The sequence below is a fragment of the Magallana gigas genome, chromosome 8 (assembly GCF_963853765.1).
Source record: "Magallana gigas chromosome 8, xbMagGiga1.1, whole genome shotgun sequence".
Lineage (NCBI taxonomy): Eukaryota > Metazoa > Mollusca > Bivalvia > Ostreida > Ostreidae > Magallana > Magallana gigas.
In genome coordinates, this window is record NC_088860.1 from 38,819,985 (window position 1) to 38,841,896 (window position 21,912).

Sequence of the window (21,912 nt, forward strand, 5' to 3'; positions counted from 1 at the left end):
CATCAATTTAATAATAAATCATATTTTTTTCTCAATTAAAAAACTTTCGAGTTTTAAAATGTTTTTTGGTATATATTGTACATAAATAAATATGTATAACCTATATTTGCACAAGAAAACGAGATGAAAATTCAAAAAACCAGAATGTCTGTGCACACGTGCGTTTGTCAAGGGCTTTGATCTTTTCCGGATTAAAAGCGTATACCGTTTTTAGGTTAATATTTTAGTTATCCGTTGGTGTTACTTTTACTTCCGGTCTGGGAAATCTCGTATTTTGGTGAGTGAAGTTTGCAAAATTCCTAAGTCTGAAACCGAAACTTGATCAAATACATTGTTTTTCTCGTTCATAACTCTCTATTTGTCAATGCACAAGGTAATATAAAGAGCTGCCATTAATAAAAATCCCCAAATAGTTCGTGTTTCAATTACGACCCTACGTTTTACGCACGTGTGTTTTGATTTGACATTTGTGTATCTTCAGTGAGATGTGATTCTCTGGTGCTTTGGTACTATGTCCAACCTGCACATATGGACGTGGTGGACAGTTTATCAACAGCGTCGGGGGCTGACACAGTTCCCTCCCTTGATTTTGACCTGATCACGACGGTGGAGTCAGAAAACCTATGGTGTGAGCAGTGTAAAGTATTTAAGAAGGTTGGTGTATATCTCTGATGCATGATGTAGATTGTAGATGTTATTTTTATTGTGGAATGTTTGTCATTATGAAGCAAGGAAGATGACGTAAATTTTCCACATTCATAGTCTGTTCACTGATGTTAGGTATTGTAAGTGTGCATTATAAATTTGAAAAGTAATATTGTTGACGCATGATGAACTTCTATGGAAGGGAATTGCCACCATTTGTGATAAACTTTTTTTGTTTCATTAATTAAATATTGTAACATCCTCAAAAGCCATGAAGTTGTTGAATCCTGAAACTTTGCTGCCTTCGTTATGATGATTATTTGCATCGTGTTATCTGGACATTTTCAGCAGAGTGATAAGAATTAAGATCGTGATTTGATGTGTATGTGATTCTCTGTTTCATTTGGTTCATTTACAGAACTACGAAAAACTTCAAGAGGAGCATGCTTTGAGCTACAACACTTTAAAGAAGAAGATTATTTCCACAGAGTAATTAAGGCTAAATTTTTGCTGAAATAGTACAAAAAGTTAATAAAACAAAACATGAGAAATTGCAAAATATCAATGAAGCTAATAGGAGTAATCAAATTTTAGATATTAAAAATTGATGAAAATGAAAGTAATGTGTAAATATTATTATAAAAACAAGATAATAAGTAATTGTAAAGACATCTTGTTGGACCTGCATGTGCAACTTGACATTTTTCAAGAATTTAGAAACGTTCCTCATCTTGCTTGATCAAAGTTCAGATGGGCATGATCAGAAATTTGCATTTGTAATAAAAATGGTAATCCTACACTTGCTAAATTCTGTGCATTTGTTTTATTTTGCAGTTTGCTGATCAAGAAATACAAGTCTAAATGTGAAGATATCCTTTTTGAAATGTTTATAATGATTTTGTTGCTACTACATGTATAACCATTTCACATGATAAAATTGATGATAAGTCATGAAAACCACAGTGGGATTGGTGATAAGCACTATTTCATTATTATTAATATTTGTAATTAGCACCATGCCATTGTAGCATGTCTAATCTCCAAAGTTATAGGTGAATTATTTCTTGAAATATCTGATATCATCAAGTATAACTTATATATACAACTCAAATTTTATGTAAAAGTTAACTGTTATTATAGAACACAATAAGCAAATGAGTAAACACTGCTAACTTTGAATCACAAGACATTAGAAAAGCATTTCTTCTTGTTAAGGGACGTTTCGCTGTTTTGTTTTACTCAGTTTATTTTGAAAAATATGAAATGACACATACATGTATAGAACCATTTTAACAAGAGCTTGGACTTTGGGTAGTTGTGTCAAACTGCACTGTGATGTAGGGCTGCCTTTTTCACGCCGGTTGGCCACTAAGCCATGGCTTTTTGAAATATACAAGATTTGTCTGGCTTTAAGCTAGGACTACACAATCCATGCATATTTTGCTGGAAACCTATGTAATTTTATCCTTGTTTTGAATTTTTGAATGATGCTTATATTTACTATTTATGTGTATCGAACTACATCTGAATTAATTTCTGTAAAAATTAAAGCCAAAAATAATTTAAGATTTTGAATACTTAATTTGACCTTGACCTGTGCTACATCATGACCAGCAAACCAGAAAACTTGAAGACTCTGTCAAGAAGCAGGAACAACTCCAGAGGTTTGTATTATCTTGGCTTATTTGTGTCAATACTCTTAAACCAATTTATTTACTATGTGTATTGTGATGTTTGGTTAAATACTGATAGGTTAAAATATTGACAAACTAAATTTACATGTAATAAACATATGCACTTTGTAATTGGTTTCTTTTTTCTATATTACATATTTTTAGAAAATGGAATAAATCTGTAACTTTTTAATTACATTTTTGTGATGTAAAAATTATAAGGTAGTGCATAATAGCTAGCAGAAGAAGTTAAATTAAAAAAAAACACCACCAAAATGTTTGGATAACTAAGAATGTCTTGATGTGGGATTTCAATTATAGACCTACAGACCCTGAAACGTACTACTACACCAAAAAAGCGTGCAACTTTCGTGCGAGAAACGTTTCGTGTAAACCGTTTAGCGTTTCGTGTAAACCGTTTAGCGTTTCGTGTGAATCGTGAAGCGTTTCGTGTAAACCGTTTAGCGTTTTGGGCAAAGGGTGCAACGTTTCGGGCAAAGCGTGTAAATCGTTTCGGGCGAAGCGTGCGAGAACCGTGTGAAACGTTCATCACATTTCATTCGGAACTCTCTGACAATTTAATTGTTTCAAAATAGCGCTCGTGTTAAACATTACGTTAAACTGATTGGCAAAACTTCTTTAAGATATTCTCGTAAAAAAAATCTATAAGAAATGATATACTTATCTTTTTACAAAATTGAATTAATTTTTAACAAACAAAAGAAAAGTACGCGTATTGAATGAAGACTAGTTACTGAGACTATTCGGCTGTGTACAACCAGTACACATAACCTCGGACATCGGGTAACATGCACCTGGCTGAACCTGTCGATCAAACTCTGTGTATTCGTTTTCATTGGATGGTCACGCGTCTGTTTTTATGTGAATAGCCAATAGAAATTTAAGACTTCAAGGCAGTCGGAATCAGTATTTGATGATGCACACAATTTCAATGATATAGATTATTTAACATTAATTTGAACAAAATTTAATGTAAACATAGAAAGAAAATATACTGTTCATTTCTATGAAATGCGGGAAGTAAATTCTTCTGAATCCTGATTAAAAATATTTCTACAAGTTATTATTTTAATTATTTAAACACTGATAACGGAAAACAACAAATAATTAACACACTGAAATTTTCCTAAAATGTACACATGCAATTAATTATTATGGGAATCTATATGCATGGTACTTAAATCAAATAGATTATGATAGATATATTGTACGCCGTTATGCGGGGCGCCGGTTATGTATACGAATATTGAGACAAAAATATAAATCATTTTTTTAATTTTTTGTTCTTTCCAAAATAGTAATGACAACTTTTTTTATTGTTTAATCCATTGATTTTTCTCTCTGATATTATTGTCGGAACATTTATTTACGCGAATGATTCGACATAAAAAAAAATCGGTTGTTTTACATGTATAGCTTATGTGACTAATTTTATTTTACATAAATCATCAATGTTAATAATTACAGGTTTATTTACAGTTAGTATTTTTACATCGTATTCTCTGAAACCAATAAAAATATTAATGTGAGAAGAAAAAACAAATCCCGCCGAATACTGAAAAACCGATTTCAGTTTGTAATCATACGCATTTTATTTTTGGTATTGAATATTGTGTTACGGTAACTTTTTTCTCTGGAATTTTTATTATTTACGGGACTAATAAGAATCATGGATATTTCTTTTGAGCAATAACTATATTTAGAGAAGTAATATTTTTGGCTAATTCTATGAATAAATAATTTTTTCCTTTAAATATAAGTACCAAATTAATTTAATTAAACAATTCAATACTTATGTACATATATGTTTCTTATATCAGTATTTCTATTATTTCGTGTTTTCTTAAAATTAATTCTTACTAACAGAGTCAGGGTAAAAATCTGAGAGAACCCGAATCGGTCAGAATAAAATTGTGTCCAAAGCGTGTGAAAAGCGAGCAAATCGTTTCGTGCGAGAATCGTTTCGTGTAAACCGTTCAGCGTTTCGTGTAAATCGTTTAGCGTTTCGGGCAAAGCGTGCAGCGTTTCGTGTAAACCGTTCAGCGTTTCTTGTGAACTGTTTAGCGAGCGTGTAGCGAGCGTGCAGCGAGCGTGTGGTGTAGTAGTACGTTTCAGGGTCTGTACATGATTGTAAATTTGTACCAAACCTATGTACCATTTTATCTTCTATTATTTATGATTTTGAAAGACTCTTTTAAATGTATTTTATTTTAATTGTATTCTGAAGTAGAATGTAAGCTTCGTGTATTATGGTATGCTGTATTGAGCTGGAATGAAGACCGACTACCATCAGTCATTTGTTGAATGTTGATCGTTTTTCAGGGAGGCGGAGACGTTGCAGTCCCAGCTGTCAGCAGCCCTACGTCAGATAGAGCCACTAAAACAGGTCAGTGATTTATTGACAATATTGGAACGAGTCACTTACACTACAGGAACAAGTCTGTTACACTACAGGAATGTGTCAATTACACTACTGGAACAAGTCACTTACACTACAGGAACAAGTCACTTACACTAAAGGAACAAGTCAGTTACACTACAGGAACAAGTCAACTACACTAATGTGTCTGCTACATTTCAGGCTCAAGTCAATTACCCTACAGGAACATGTCAGTTACACTAATGTGTGGGTTACACTAAAGGAACAAGTCAATTACACTACAGGAACATTTCAGTTACACTACAGGATCAAGTCAGATACACTAATGTTTCAGTTACATTTCAGGCACAAGTCAGTTACACAACATGAACAAGTTACCGGTAGTTATGGAATATAAATGAGTCATTTGAACCGTAGAGAAATGAGTCAATTACCTATGTTTTACACTTGAGAAATGAGTTGGTTACAGATATGCATGAGTAACAGTAGAGAAAAGATTCAAATATAGGGGGAAAATGTACAAATATTGTGAAAGAAAATGGTCAGTTACAAATAAAAGTTGAGTTGGCCACTATCAGGAATTTGACCAGTGACAGTAGGGAAATGGTCATGGGGTCAGTGTAAAATAAATCTGCCAGTTACTTAACAGGTCAAACCAACTTGTACATGTAATAAAACACACTTGAAATCAAGCTCCCTTGTTATTTGCTACTGATGATTTTAAGATGGTATTAAACTACATGTACATTAATTACTACAAGGATGTCACAATAGAAGACATTTTAAAGAACAACGAGCATTAAGCACAGTTTTGGTTTATGACACATTATCATATTACATTTACAAGTTTTGGTTTATGACACATTATCATATTACATTTAAATGTGAACTATATTGCTCTTAATCATTTTCCTCCCTCCAAAAACCACATTAGTACGTGTAATTCTCACATTTTTAAAAAAATTTCTTCTTACAGGAAAAATTGGTCCATGACCAGGAGAAGAGGAGACAGCTCCAGGAAATCCAAACTTTACGAGACCAGATAGTAGCAGGAGAGGTAACTCCTCCACATTTGTTTACATTCCTTTAATAATGTTCAAATTTTACACAGTTTTGTATTATTTTATCACTTTTTTTTTTTTGAAGAACTTTAAAATGTGTAGCTGATCAGTACTGATATATGGATTATTTTATATATATTGTAGCTATATATATAATTATAATATTATGTTATAAAGCTAGCATACATGTACTAGCAGATTTATGTTATTCATTGATTAATAAAAGGCTATTTTGCTAGATATGATAAGGCCCCCAAAAAATCACTTGAAATAAATGAAACTGCAATTTTAAAGTAAGACCTTTTTTTCAGAGTTTTAAAACTCAGTACGAACAGTTGAATCGTTCACTGCTCGAAGGGAAGGAGAAACACGATCAGGAAATAAAGGATGCCAACAGGAGAATCCGTGAACTGGAACAGAGGTACGTGAGAGTACATCTAAAGGGAGAAACAAAATATAAAACCTGAGATAAAAAGTTAAAATTTAAACTTTTTAGTATGCATGTATTTAAAACACTGAAACTGAGTTATGTACCTTTAGATACAATTTTTCATCCAATTTGGCAGAATGATTTCGTTCCATTTATTGTAACAAATTTTGCATTATATCATTTGATAATTATTAGGTATTATTAATTAATTAATTAATTAGTTCTTTCATTCATTAATTTGCTTATTTGTTCATTCAAAATGTTTCATCAGCAGAACTTGTCATCTTTTGTTGTTATATAAATAAAGTTTGTTAGTTTTATTTTTCTTTAAACTGTGTCTTTTTTGCCGATAAAAAGGAGATGCATTGTTTTTTACTTTTGTCATCTTCACTTGTGTTATAAATGTTGCCAAAGCAACTAAGATATAAACAATTAAAGTTAAGAATTTCAAGGAGTTTGAGTTGTAGGAATTTCAGTCAATAAACAATGTTTTTGAGTAGTCAGAATTTCAGTCAATGAACTAGATGAAAACAATATATGTGTACTGTAATTATCCATTCATCGATCTATTGAATAAATTGGATTGCTTTTAACTTTAGAAATATTTTTAAATTTTCAGTCAACAGAAACAGGAAATACAACTTACAAAGTTAAAAGGTGAGTCAAGAAATCTACATTATCGAATTGCTTCCAAAAGCTTTATTGAAACTCCCTGTGACAACTGAATAGTTTTTGATAAAAATCCCCAGACCACAAGGAATCTTTATTCACATCACAGGGCGAAAAACCATCTTTAAGCAAGTCCTTAAAGGTGGCTTAAAGGTGACTTAAAGGAGCTTAAAGGCTATACAACCTTTAAGCCGCCTTTAAGTCACCTTTAAGCAAGTGCTTATAGGTCCTTAATGTCCAAACTTCTTTAAGCCACCTTTAAGCCATCTTTAAGCATCTTTAAGTGGCATTTACGCTCTCTTTACACTGCCTTTACACTGTCTTTAAGTGGCCTTTAAGTCAATAATGATCAAGCTGAACAATAAAAACATATATCTAATGCAAAAGCTTTTTTATAGAGATGGGAGGGGGTCATCCGAGTGATAATATAATTTCCAAGGAAGGGGGGGGTGTTCAAGGCGGTTTTAATCGTCGCTCCATTAAACACAGATCGCTATCATCAGCACCGCTCCGATGGACACAGATTGCCGTTATAAAATTATTTATAATTTTTTGGGGGTTTCAAAATTATTGTAGGGATGAGCGCAGTCTCTGTATCTTAATATGTGCATAAAACTAATTAAAGTATGTTTGTTTCCTATTATAAATTAATTGGTAAAAAAAATCTCTCTCTCTCTCTCTCTTTCTCTCTCTCTCTCTCTCTCTCTCTCTCTATCTCTCTCTCTCTCTCTCTGTTACTCCGGTTATTAAACAAAATAAAGATAATGAACCAAAAATGCATGATTTAATTTGATAATCGGTTTAAAGTTTGTATTTTTTTTTTCAATATTCATTATTTCTAACTCTAGATCTGCTAGATACATGTTAAAGATGAAAAGACTCTCAACTGCCTTTGTTATATCGGGCAGGATATTACTGCTTTGTTTGTCTAGACATAGTTTTGTTCGTTTGTGTATATCTAATTAGAGTCTATTGTTTGTCCAACTTAAGAAAACCCCTGGAACTAACACAGAATATACAAGATATACACAACAGTTGTGTCGTGTGCCCAGGTGCCTGTTTGTGTATATCTAATTAAAGTCTATTGTTTGTCCAACTTAAGAAAACCCCTGGAACTAACACAGAATATACAAGATATACACAACAGGTGTGTCGTGTGCCCAGGTGCACGTCAGGGTTTCTAAAGGCGTTGAATCTTAGTATCTACGAGTATACGATAAGTCTAGTGAATAAAAGTTAATTTACATTTGTAATTCATTTTCAAAGTATTATTTCCTAGCTCTGGGTTTCAAAGATGTTACGTCTACAAATTAACGATACATGTATGTAAGAGTAAAATCTTGAGGCTAATTAATTAATGTACCGGTGATCATAAATAGGGGTTGATTATTTAAATATATGTATAAGGGTAAATATGTCAAATATACCCGGCCTGGCACATCATACAATTGTATATACAAGTCATTTGCAATTGCCACATGCAGTAAATACGTCACCGGTAATTGGTAATTTTGTTTGTTATAGAATTGATAGTTCAAAAATCATGTACATACAATTACATGTAAATATTTAAACATATTGGAACGGCGCCGCGATCATGAAAACCGGGAAATTGCGGGAAATTGAACAAATACCCTAATAGTATCAATGCATTTCATAAAAGAAATGATTTCATTTTCTTTCTTACATTTTTATAGCTATAAATTAGATGAACGTATATCTACTCGGTTTAAATTTATTAACTAAGAAAGCCTACTATAGTGAACCTAACGGTTTCCATTTAGGTATAATATATTTTTGTTCACTGAAGACCAAGTTCCGTATTTCATTCTAAATACACGCATGCATGTAAATTAGATATAATTGATTGTTACAAACTGAATGGTTTGTCAAAATCTTTTCAAGTAAACACATTCAATACAGTGATTCAATATCCACTGATATATAGGATATAAAAACGATCATTCACATGTAAGTTACCGTGGCGCAGAGGAAGTGTGGTGATGCTAGTAAACTAGGGGTCCCGGGTTCAGTTCTCGCCGTGGCCGGTTTATTTTTTGTGTTTTTTTTTTCATTTTTCTTTCTAGAACAAAAACCGTTTTAATACCTTTTCTTTCATAAAGTTAATACATTTTGTTGGAAATTAAGCACAATATTGAAATATTTTTTTTTAATGGCTTAAAGGTGGCTTAAAGGTAGCTTAAAGGTGGCTTAAAGAAGTTTGGACATTAAGGACCTATAAGTTGTCCTTAAAGGTGGCTTAAAGGTGGCTTAAAGATAGTCTTTAAGCTGCCTTTAAGCCATCTTTACGCTTTCTTTAAGCCATCTTTAAGCAACACATATAGCTTAAAGGTAGCTTAAAGGTGGCTTAAAGATCGTCTTTAAGCTACCTTTAAGCATCTTTGAGCTATCTTTAAGGAGAACTTAAAGATGGTCATTCATCCTGTGGCATTCTCATGTATATAGGATTTCTGTAATCTGTATTCTTTTTCATATAAAGGTCTTTTTGGTTCATTTTTAGAAAATGTTTTTCAGTAAAAAAAAAATAAAATCTCTGTAAACATGATAAATGTGCAGTATTGTAAAGGTTTGATGCAATTTTTAACCATTAATGACTTTTAGCAATAGTGCTGCTTCTTTTCAATGAATGCAATAAAACCGGTGGTGTTATCAGACACTTTTTAAAAGGCTGCATGCATGGAATGTGATACCAGCAGTATAATATGGGCAATTCTCAGAGTATGGAGTAAACATTTATTGTTAACGAGTATATTTATTTTTGATGCATGAAAAATATGCGCACTACCTGTGCAGTAGATAAGAATATGCATTATGCTGTAAAAAGAAAACAATCATCAGACACAAAATACAAACTTAATCAATCAATCAATTAACTAGAGAGTTTATGATATAAATCAGGAAATTTATGCATAATTGTGATTTGTGTATGTATTCAATATCTTCTTTTAATTGATTGATTGATGATTTATACTGGGTATTTCATTTGATAATTTTAAAACTGAAATTTTGTTTAGATAACTTGGTCATTGTTCCTTAAATGTCATGAGCGATAGACTTTTTGAAGTTTCTTTTTTCCTTTTTGGTCTGTATATACTGGTTTACCCCACAACCAATGAATATCAAAACGAGCACAATGTTTATACCCATCACAACCATGGCCTCCGTAAAATACGACGGCATGACGAAAATCTTTAATGTTCCCGTGGCGTTCATGTCGCGTGACAGAGTCGTACAGACATACTCCCCTTCGTCACTATTCATGACATCAGAGATGGTCAATTTTCCTTCCGAGTCTAAAAACCGGGAATGGGCGGTCTGATTTACAGAAGTTTCATTGGGGAACAACCAAAGGAGTGTCTTTACTTCATCACCCGAGTAAGTGCATTCAAACTCGGCACTCTCGCCTACTCGAGCAGCGATTTGAGACGGTGAGACCTTTAATGTTGGTTCCTCTTCTTGGGCGCTGGCAATGGAGATAACAAACAGAACGGCAAACACCACCCCCTGGTTGCAAATCATCTTGTTTCAGAAAACGGCCTGGAAATGATGCAGGAAAGTTATTGTCCACTTGGATGTGTTCTACCACTATGAATAGAGAAACCAATGTACATTGCTTATTTTTGTTAGAAACGCGCATACATATGAATTCAAATATGATATTTAATTAGATATTAATTGATTTAAGTAAACAAATTGTCAGAAATTATGGGTACCAATTATAAGCTGTTGATAGATCTCTACATAGTTCAGTATTATTGCATTATTTCAGTGATTATATTTTTGAGTTGTAACATATAGCCTTTCATCGGAGAGCTTTCTAATACATGACAGACAGTATGAGCTTACAGTTGATGATTTAAAAAGATTGAATGAATTGTACAAAGTGAGAGTTAATTATTTTTTTAAAGCCACAAATGGCTTATACACATAATGTTCATCCATGAGCAAAATATTTAAAAAAAAACCATTTTAATTTTTTTTTATTGCCCCTGGCATGAAATGGCTGAGGCATTATGATATAGTGTTACCCTGTTCCGTCATTTTGTCCTTATATATCCTTCTGTCATGCCTTAATTTATCATTTACTTTCCGATCATTTTCTCAACAACCATTGCACACATTCAGCTCAAATTTGATATATGGATGTGGCTTATGAATATACAGGTTAAGTTTATGATTTTTGGCAGAATTATGCCCCTTAAACTTAGAAAAAAATGGGAAATTCACTTTCCAATCATTTTCTCGCATTATCACCGGTGTGAGATCGGTTTGTCCGGTGTGAGACAGCAGTGTGAGATTTTTCTGTCTTACACTGTGTATTACTACGCCGTTTTAAAATGTAAACAAATGTTGTCTACTGTAGGGAAATGCAAAATGGTGCATTGAGATTATCCATTAAGTAATTGTGTTGCTTAATTAATTACAATTTATCATTTTTTTATTTAAAAAACTGTCGTATGCTCTCATTTTGACTTGCACTATTTGAAGGACGCGGAGGGATAAACCGAAAGTAATCTTTTGGACGTCATAACAGAAAGTTGTCAAACATCATGTTTTAAGGAAATATAATGCAAGAAAAATAATCATTCATTATATACTCATGTGGGATAATGAAATTCCATCTCGGGGCCAAGATTCACAGTCTAGGACTCGGCAAAGCCTCGTCCTAGACCGTGAATCTTGTCCCCTCGGTGGAATTTCACCATCCCCCACTCGTAATAATGAATGATTCTATTAATCTCAACAACCATTGCAAACATATAACTCAATTGTCATATATGGATGTGTTATACTTATAGAAATATATACACTCAGGTTGAGTTCAATTATTATATAGTTTGGGTCCAATGATTTTTAACAGACTTGTGCCTATTGAACTTTGAAAAAAATGAAAAATTCTCAGTTTCCGCCCTCTATCTTTTGAAGGGATGCATATATATAAAATTGATATTTCTTTAAATGTAGGTTAATTACTAGAAAGTACAGTTCAAGTTTGAATTTAGTTCAGGTTCGATGAATTTTGACAGAGTTATGCCCCTTTGAACTTAAAAAAAAAAAAAAAAAATATATATATATATATATATATATATATATATATATATATATATATATATATATATATATATATATATATATATATATATATATTTCATATAAGATGAATATATTAGAAAATACAGGTCAAGTTTGAACTTTGTTTCAGTTCAATGATTTTTGACAGAGCTGTGCCTCTTGAACTTATAAGAAAATGGTGATATACATGTACTATATTTGGCATTGGAAGTTTTGGTCACCTTGGGGGCATTTGTGGCATTACAACACATCTAGTATATCATTGTATTAAAAAGGTAATTATGTTATCAATTGAACAACAATTCAATTTAAACCAAATGTATTGCTGTAACATTTAAATAAAAGTGGCTTTATTTGCCACCTCCCCCCCCCCCCCCCCCCCCAAAAAAAAAATAAATAAACAAAAAATTAAAACTGCATAAAGCATATAACTGCCCACCCTGCTTCCATACTTGCTTGTTTCAATTTATATGAGAGAAAAAAATGAGTTGTGAAAAAAAAAACGTAAAAATGTCATCTATGAGGTTGGCATGTGAATTTTTAATACCAGACTTCTGCTATTAAAGTGTGACTTTTATTTCAAGCTCATTTAAAATGACATGCATGTAGCTACATGTATTCTGTGCAACTTTTCTGACTAGGTAATTATTGACATATATGTTATCAAACATCAACATCATTACATTTCAACATGATGTGTTTTGTAGATATAGATAAATGAGTTGGGGGAGGGGGGATGTTTAGGTTGCTACCTTTGTAGAACTTATCTTTTCATCTGAGCTAGCTAGGCCATGTTTCAGATTATTTGAATTTAGCTACAACAAATATGATTATGAAGCCTAGATATATATCACTACCGAGCATGTATTTTTTTTTCACCATAATTTTTAGTTGTAAGGCATGCACATGTAATGCAATACAGTGTATATATGATTGGGAAAATTAAACTTACATGTGCTTAAAGTATTAATGCAACATTCAATGACATGAAGGTAAAACTTATCAGCTGGCAGGTCAAATATCAGGGCAACGAAAAGTATGTCAAAAGTGACTTTGAAATATCTCAAAACAAAAAGCCTAATGAATTTGAATAAAATTTAAAAAAAAAAAGATGGATAAATTGAAAACTAATTGTCTTACCTTTACTTGCATAGATTCCTGTCCATTACATAATCCCAGTCTTGAAGATGTTTCAAACTCGTGATATATATTTGGTTTAGCAAAACAAACTCAGGTGAATCTTATTGTACGCATCTACGGTATGTGTTCATACAGCCGTGGACTCAGATTATAGGGTTCAAGTTACATCTGGTGATAGCGAAATAAGACAGACACCACAGGGGGATTTAAATGCTTGCTTATCTATACATGTTATGAGCAAATTAAGGGATATATATACTTTTCCAATACACATTGACAGCTATGTGTTAATTGCTTGATAAGTGAAGTTTGCACGTTGTTCAAGTATTGTTGCACATGTTTTGTTATAAAAAATATGATACACATTCACGTGACATATTAAGTTTTAGTGTGCATGTCCATAGTATACTTATTTATTTACTCAAGGATGGGTCGGATATTTTAGGTGAATGTGACAGTAACTCTGTGTATGCTTAAAGGACCTTGGAAAAAAAGTTCATTTCCTGGGAGACAATTTGGGCATTTATCAGTTGTACAATGCATCAATTGATTGGTCATGTGATACATGTACATGTGGTTGAAACTTGACATCAGATTACGTGAACCTGAGGTTTTGTAAGACCAGTTTGTTAGAATGCCCAGAGAAATATTTCACCATGTCTGCAGTTAAAGATAAGCAAAAATTATCATTGAAATGAAGAAGCAGGGGAAGATAATTCAGAAATTTGTAATGTTCGTAAAATGTATTATTGTGAAGTTTTTCATGAGTAGCTTTGAAAATTGCTGCTAAATGAATTTTGAAATCTTAAAATCATGCAATTACAATTGGTTAAAATTGTTCATATTCACAAAAAAAATTAAACTTGGATGCTTAAAAAACAAATGCTGATCTTTTGAATCTGAATAATGTATTGATCAAATAGCTGCTGTATCACATGTAATTGATGTAACTGAAAATAAGCAGTTATAAGTGCAGCACCAATGTCCCTGGGATATGAATAAACTGTAGATTTCTCCCCACCCGAATCTTAGTTACTTCTAATTATTCATGATCATGCTCCCTAGTTTTAGTTTAATAGAATATAAACAAGCAATTTTGATCATTCAATGTTTTGCAGCAGATTAAATTTGTACTTAGGTCAGCATAACTATGCATGTACTTCTATATTATTCAGGCAATGCCTGGAAGGTACATGCATGTACACATTATGTATCTACATGTGCATGTGTCAGGTTTTAAGAAATTTAATTCTCAGATGTTATAAAGACTTTTAAGTTAATAATTAACATTCAATTTCCAGCTAGTATATACAGTAAAACTCATTTAGTTTGAACATGGATATAGTGAAATCTTGAATATAGTGAATGGTTTTCATCTTTTTCACAACACAATATATTAACTGAAACACCTGGGTCAGTAGGGGTTTTTATACCACATCTTTGTTTACATTTAGTTATTTTACTCTCGTTTTTTCCAGAGGAAAACAAAGTGTTAAAGAAAGAAAACAGCAGATTCCAGAAGAGAGAAAAGAAGACAGAGGAAAGTCTGACTAAGGCTCAGGTAGGTCTGTTAAGGTTATCAGAGGTCACAAAGGTCATGCTATCTAAAGGTCAAGGAAGTTCACTCTTACTTTACATATTGTACATGTAAGAATTCATGTACTAATAATGCATGCAGATTTGTCTCTAGATGGAAACTGCACTTCTATCAAAAGATCTTGTATACTAGATAATAACAGTTCTGTTAGATTGTTACAGTACTTTTTAAAAAAGCATATAAAGTTTTTGATGGCCGGGGATGGGGACAAGATAGGGTGGGATGGGGTTTCATATAGGTACTGTTACTGTTTCACATTTTATTGCTAACTTTGACTGTCTGTTGTACATGATTTATTATTTTTCAGTTCATTTGTTTTCTTTAATAGTTATTTTAACTTAAGAGTGCATCTTTAAAATTCTTTCCAAATTTCCTATTTAAATTTATTGCTGTTTTTAATGCAATATGACAGTCTGTGTATTTTCATAATTATTAGTGGGTGTTATTGCTGGGTTCACAAAATAAACGAAAATGGAATTCATTAATTGATTATTTATGTCGGTTGCAATGTTCCATCTCTTACATACTTGAATGCAATTCCGTGAGAAAATTTCCTCTATTGAAAGTTATTGTTTTCAATTTGCCAATCTAATTTGCCTCAAGAAATACATTGTGGATTTTTTTCACCCAGGTGACTTGATCTGTGTGTATGTGTGTAAGGATCATTTTAAATTGTTTATCTGTACACAATGTGACATGTTTATCTTCTTGAGTTTTGAAGTTTAGACAGTTGAGATAAGATTATTGGTTGTCATGCTCTGTCACACAGTCCAGAAGAAACAATTACAATTATGTTCAAACATTTCTAGTTTGTTGCAAGCCAGTGCATGTGTTTTTAAAAAACTGCTCTCCCAAAAATTATTGCCAGTGTGTGTTTTGGGGTATTTTAATTTGCTGCTGATTTGATTTTTAAGGAAATATTGTACAGTATTTTCTATGTTTATCTTTCACTGTGTTTCTTAATGTAGTTTTGTGAGTCAACAAAAAAGTAGTACAATTGCACTTAAAGAATAAAAGGAAAAATGCAAAAAAAAATAAATATCAATTTTGAAATATAAACAGTAGATCTTTGATTGGTTTTGTTACAAGCTGATACATGTTTGTCATTTTGTTAAAATTAGGGAAAATCTTTAATTAAACATCTTAATTGTCATTTAGTATTTAGTGGTATCAATTAACATTATTTAATATCTGACTGACAAGTACATATATGTACCTCAACATCTCTCTTTAGGATTTTAAACATTGACATTAATATTGAGCATGCATCATTATCAGATCTGTGCATAACAATACACAATTTCCAGTAAATGAGAGAGAGAGAGAGAGAGAGAGAGAGAGACAAGTACATATATGTACCTCAACATCTCTCTTTAGGATTTTAAACATTGACATTAATATTGAGCATGCATCATTAGTCACACCAGAGTAGTGTCCCCTCACTATTGTACATGTTAAGTACTTTAGTATTCTTAAATTACATGAACACACTGATATAAAGACAGTATACTGATATAGATATCGTTATACATGTATATAGTCTTTTTTTCAAGTAACTAAGTGCCTGATTTAGTTAAGAATTTATAAGATTAATAAGCAACTGTTAATGATTTTCAGTACTGATTATTTTTGTTTCAGGAGAATGTGGAGAGATTCGGGGAGATACTGTTTCAGAATGGTAAGTGTGATGATAATAATCAATCAACAATATTTTCAGATGAATGTAAAGTATGTGTGCCAAGTAGTGCTCAGCACATGCATCCACTGAAAGCTGTAAGTTCACCCAAACTGAAAGAATTCTGAATTCTAGCTTTTATAAATGCATTAATGAATTGAGAGATATTAAAATACTTAACATATAAATTTACATGGACATGTATAATTTCATATATTACATAACCTATACACAATTGTGTTTCATAGCTGTAACAGTTAGCCTATAAGCCTGTTATCATTTGTATCAATAAAGGATGGGTGTGTGTTGGCGATAACTGATATTTTGTTATTTTACCCACATGCATGTGAGTGAGTGAATATAAGCCAATTATTTTATCTTATTGACCAGTAATAGACAACGTTTACTTCCAGTGAAATATTTTTCTATTTTATTTTCCCATTGTAAATACATGTACAGGTAGTTATCAAAACATATAAATAGCATTAGGTCCCCCCCCCCAGTTTTTTCCTAGAATACATGTATATCTGGTGTTATCCTGATTGCAAGGTTTAATTCAAAGTCCAATAACTGGTACCTCTTTACTAACACCAAACTCTGCATCAAATTAAGTTGAATTTCTTCTGTATTACTTAAGTTTATAATTATTTAACTCCACACACACAAACTATTTGTAAAATTGCAAGTTTATTGTCTAACTCGAATTCAACTGTTTTCTTTGGTGCACCTTTGGTAATTTGAGTATGACAAAATTGTCCTCCAAGCCAGGTTAATAGGTAGATATTGCAATACTTTTAATGTTCATTCAACTTCACTGACAATGTGCAAGGATATACTTACTGTGTGTGTGATAAACTTGCATGTTCTAGCTGTACTAAATTGGTACAGACATCTTTCTATCTTAAAATTGTTATGTTTGTTTTCTAGTGCAAACGATGAACATGGTTAAAGTAATCAAACATGCATGATAGTACAAGTTACTTCAATACAACAGTCTTGTTTTCAAACAGGTCTCTTACCAAAGAAAGACAGACTTCAGTGGAACAAGAGAAGGGTGTTGCTTAATGGAAAGGGGGCGGGGCCAGCTACTGTTACCGAGGGGTCCTCATCACTGGAGGAGGGTGTGTATATCATGTGACCTCATATGTGCTGGGTCAAGAAATCTAGATCTCTAAAAGACTCACTTTGAGTCTTTCCTGATTTTGTGTATTAGAAAATATACTATTTAAACTAATTGTGTCTTAGTATAAGATGTGATCAGAGTGTATATAATGATTATTATTTTATTTATGAAAAATAAAAAATGTAGTTCCCAAATTTTATGTTTCTTTTGATGAAAAACATCTTTGCATGTTTTCTAGATGACCTGGTGGATCCCGGGTTTGTCTCTGACCAGGAAACGGACCTACCCCAGACCAAGGCCCGCTGTCAGCACACCCTGACAGTCAGGAAGATCGGGATAACCCACACAGAGGGGGAGAGGAAGGCCCCGATGGAACCCCCCGAGGAGGAGGGAAGCTTGATGGAGTTCCCCTTCGCCTTCAGTCCCCTGGTGTCCGTCCTCTCCCCTCTACCCCCATCCCCACAGTCCTACAGAAAGGTGAGACACAAACCTAATGGGAAGTTTCTCCTCTAAGTGTAAAATAATTGAAACATAATTGTATTTTATAAATCATCTCCGCTGAGCTAAAATATCTTTTGATATAAAATGTCAAGTTTTAGATTTTTTAAATGAATGTTCCTATTGTTAATTTACAAGGAATTCAATTGTCCAAACTTGCCATCTGTATAAAATCTTTCTTTCTTTAGCTTTTATGCATGTCTATGACTTTTGGGAATTTTTCATTTTTAATATGTTTTGCAATAAATCACTTATCTATTAGGTTTCACTTATTCTTTTTTTTTTGTCAGGAGGTGGAAGACAATGAAGACAGCGATGAAGATTTGGAAGAGATGGCTGAACAGCTGGAGCAGGTCTTCACAAACAGTCCAAGACGATCTCCAAGGAAACGGGTACCCCCATCTCCCCTCTCGAGAGACCCAAACACCACCCTGAAGACAGACAGAGGAGGTATCTCCAAGGAAGCTGGTCAGGAAATGATGAAAGATGGAAAACAGGTCACAGTGCACAATCGGAGAGAAGATGGAAGTCTGAAAGGAAGTCAAGATGGAATTCTGGGTGGAAAAAGTGGCGGGCCTGTCGGGCTGAAGGGAATCAAGAGGATAACATTTACCTGTGAGGAGATGGATACACAGGGAGAGGTGGTCAACTCTGAGGTAGCCCTGGTCAATCCCAAGCCCATTCTCAGCGGGCATCACAACTCGGCCTTCCAGAAGTTCTCAAAGAGTAACACTCCTAAACAGGAGAGAAAAACAGAGGAGAAATCGGTGCTTCAACCATCCAGTGAAGCAGATATCAATGAATGTTCTAGAATGAAAAGTGAGGATGGGAAGGAAAGAGTGGGTAACCACACCAACATGCACCACAAGAGAATCAGGTGCCTTAGACAGCATGCCTTCAGACCAGTCTCTGTGTCCCAGGAAGATTCCAATGCATCAGATTCAGTGGAGTCCACAGGGTTCACTATAAAACTGACTGAATCACAAAGTGATAGCAAAGAGAAAAAAGGCAATGATGTACAAAACCATCAGAATGGAGAGGAAACCTTCAGGATTGAACAGCATTCTCAAGATAAGGATATGGATATTGATTCTGTGTTGTCCATTAGAACTTTGAGAAAGTCCCTCAGCTTGCCAGAAGGCAAAACTTGTTTTGAGAATGTGGGGGCTAGTTCCCCTGGAAATCGGAAAAAAAGAATATCTTCAGTACCTCACAAAGGTTCGAACAAAGATTCAAGAAAATTTGTGTCAGAATTAAAAATAGTGCCAGAAAATCCTAGATTGACTCTTACAAATAAGACAGATGATAGAAATGGACAGAAAATAATTGAAAATAATGAATTAAGTGAAGAGACTTGTAGCAAGGAAACTATACAATGTGATGAAACTTCATCAAGCAGACTAGCCAGAACGCAGACTTTACCTCTGTCTACAAGTGACGTAGACACTTTATGTCAAAGGTCAAGGTCAAGAATGAAAATCCCCAGTGGAAGGAAAAGGGACGAAGGAGTTTCTGTAACTGCGGAAACATTGACAAATACAAAAGAAATCAAGAAGGAAAATATTGGAAACAAGTGTGGACATAGTGTTGTGAAAGATGCTGAAAAAGTAGAAGATTCGGAGAGTTCCAAACTGTTGGTGACCACATTAAGACAAGACAGCCTTGGGTTCGCCCTGAGGTCTCCACCTGTTCTCAAGTCCCCTCCTATTGTATTGCCCTCTCATAAGGGGTTAGGAATAGGTGCATCAGCATCCAAAGCTCAACAAAATGGGCCACTGTTTGGCAAAGAGAAAAATACATCAACTAAAGCGGATGGAGAGCTTATCTCTGAGGATTCTAGCATGTCATCGTGTGCTGTTAAAGGATCAATGGAGAAAAACTCTGCAGAGATTCTAGAAGAAAAGGATGGAAAAAATCGAGATTATTCTAACTCTGCAACAAAATTCAAATCAACTGTTGAAATTAGTGATAATAGTAACAAAAATGACATGTGTAAAGTGCATGTGATTTCAGACAGAAATATAAGTGTAGACTTGCTAAATAAGGTATGTAGTAAACCCAGTGAAAATGAGTCGAGCAAAGAAAAGAATGAGGGGGTCATTGAAGAACCAGAATTACCTCGTCAGGAGAGCATGGGGTTTGTCCTGAGTGGAGATTCAATGGTAGAGGCGGAGATGGTACCATCAGACAGTGATAAAGTGGAGCAAGATCTGTTTATAAACATCAAGGATTCATCAGGGATAATCTCTCAGGAAGAGAAAGAACAATTAAGCAGTGCATGTGACCAGGAAAGGATTTTGCAAACAGATAGTGGGACAAAAGTTTCAGTGCAGCAGGTGTCTGAGATAGTGGTCTTGAAGACAATGGAAGATGAGCAAAGTGTGAATGTAAAGTCAGATCTTCAGCTCGTTTCTCAAGATGCTTCAAAAATGAACAGGCTGAAACATCCTGGATCGGATAGAGACATTCATGGAGAAGATGCCAGGAAATCAGTAGATCAGAATGAGGGATCTGCTGGAGAGACATTGAGTGAAGGGAATTCTGGGACAGTCTGTGATGTGAAGGGTGGTAAGTTTGATGGAGCTAGTGAACAAGTCATTGGGAGGAGAGTGTTACAAACCTCAAAATCCAGTGGAGAATCTGTGAACACTTTAAATCAACCTTCAGTGTGCCTAAGAGGCAGTGTCTCTACTAACTTGTCCCAATCAACTTCTGCTAATTTGAGTGGTGATAGTGACTCCCTTGCTCAAATGAAGCAACAGAAGGACGTTGGAAATTCAAAAACTGCAATTAATGCCCCAAGTTCTATCCAAGCATCTACTGGTGCTTCCAGAAGGCCTCCCACCTCGTTTCCCCCAGAAGGCAGCAGAAGTAGTTCCATCCCAGTGTATATACCTAGTCTTTCAAAGTTTGTTCAGAAGTCCAGGTTTTCGGCTGTGGTGGCATCCAGCACTGTGGTGTCACCAGAGATGGAGGATCTTCCCTCTCATCATCCACACACACACAGTTCCCCTACTCCCCGGTCACCCTCTTCCCTCTCAGCAGGGGGACCAGTATCACCCCTTCCACCCTCTCCATATCATTTTTTCCTACCAAATCCTATCTCCCCTCTTCCACCTTCCCCAGTAGGAGAGGTTGTCCCAATATCACCTTTATGTACATCGCCTTTTGATTTAGAAGAATCATCCATTAACATTCACATAGCATCATCTGAATCGCAGAGATTAAGCCATCAGAGTGTTAGTACTAAAACATCCATTGCCTCATCAGTGAAACAGACTTCCATTGTTCATCATCGTACAGCCGCAGTTCAAATCGCCAAAGAAACCAGGCCAAGCCAATCATGTCCTTCAGGGAAAAAAATTGTCCAATCAGATGCTAGTCCTCGAACATTTCACGCAGTGGCACCACCAGATGCAATACCAGTCAAAGCCCAGACAGCTGTGAAAGGAAAATCAGGGTATGTTTCTTAATAAGAATGACAAAACAGTTTTCTGTAGATTTCCTAGATTTAATGATAATTAGGGTTCTATGGGCCTCCTATAGTAATCCATTTGTATGACCAACATCACTTGTTTGGAACATACATGTACTTTCCTTTGCCTCAATTTTGCTTCATATCACCCTTATGATGAGAGTACCTTTTCAGTAAAAGAAAACCTTGAACCAATTTTCTACGTCTTGGCCTAAAATTACAGTGGACCTACATGTATGTGTAAAATTCATGTCTGTATCATGCATTTTTTCACTTGGCCCAAATGTAGCTTACATACTTTACCCACAGAGTCCTTCTTGGGTTAGAGTTGTGCAGTGATTTGAACATCCTTTCTAGATCAATTAAAGTTCAAAGTCATATCGGACCTCTTTTAAAACCCTTGTCTAAAACTTACATGTGTGGTCTCCAAT

General features: G+C 34.1%; 1 protein-coding gene and 1 long non-coding RNA gene across 2 annotated transcripts in view; one reads left to right on the forward strand and one right to left on the reverse strand.

The window, feature by feature from the left end:
* Nucleotides 1-219: 219 nt before the first annotated feature.
* Nucleotides 220-21,912, forward strand: part of LOC105346443 (uncharacterized) — a 30,881-nt gene continuing 9,188 nt past the window's right edge. Inside the window, exons 1-14 of the mRNA XM_034462458.2 lie at nucleotides 220-277; nucleotides 482-654; nucleotides 1,064-1,134; nucleotides 1,480-1,514; nucleotides 2,249-2,309; nucleotides 4,662-4,725; nucleotides 5,696-5,776; nucleotides 6,092-6,201; nucleotides 6,830-6,867; nucleotides 14,592-14,674; nucleotides 16,349-16,388; nucleotides 17,396-17,506; nucleotides 17,747-17,985; nucleotides 18,297-21,466. Of these exons, the coding sequence (XP_034318349.2) occupies nucleotides 529-654; nucleotides 1,064-1,134; nucleotides 1,480-1,514; nucleotides 2,249-2,309; nucleotides 4,662-4,725; nucleotides 5,696-5,776; nucleotides 6,092-6,201; nucleotides 6,830-6,867; nucleotides 14,592-14,674; nucleotides 16,349-16,388; nucleotides 17,396-17,506; nucleotides 17,747-17,985; nucleotides 18,297-21,466 (4,229 nt within the window). The 5' untranslated portion in view covers nucleotides 220-277; nucleotides 482-528. The remainder of the gene's footprint in view (nucleotides 278-481; nucleotides 655-1,063; nucleotides 1,135-1,479; nucleotides 1,515-2,248; nucleotides 2,310-4,661; nucleotides 4,726-5,695; nucleotides 5,777-6,091; nucleotides 6,202-6,829; nucleotides 6,868-14,591; nucleotides 14,675-16,348; nucleotides 16,389-17,395; nucleotides 17,507-17,746; nucleotides 17,986-18,296; nucleotides 21,467-21,912) is intronic.
* Nucleotides 9,768-13,696, reverse strand: LOC105346439 (uncharacterized). Its single transcript, XR_010708294.1, has 2 exons — nucleotides 13,114-13,696; nucleotides 9,768-10,485 (listed from the first exon to the last, which is right to left on the reverse strand). It is a non-coding gene; the product is annotated as an uncharacterized lncRNA (long non-coding RNA).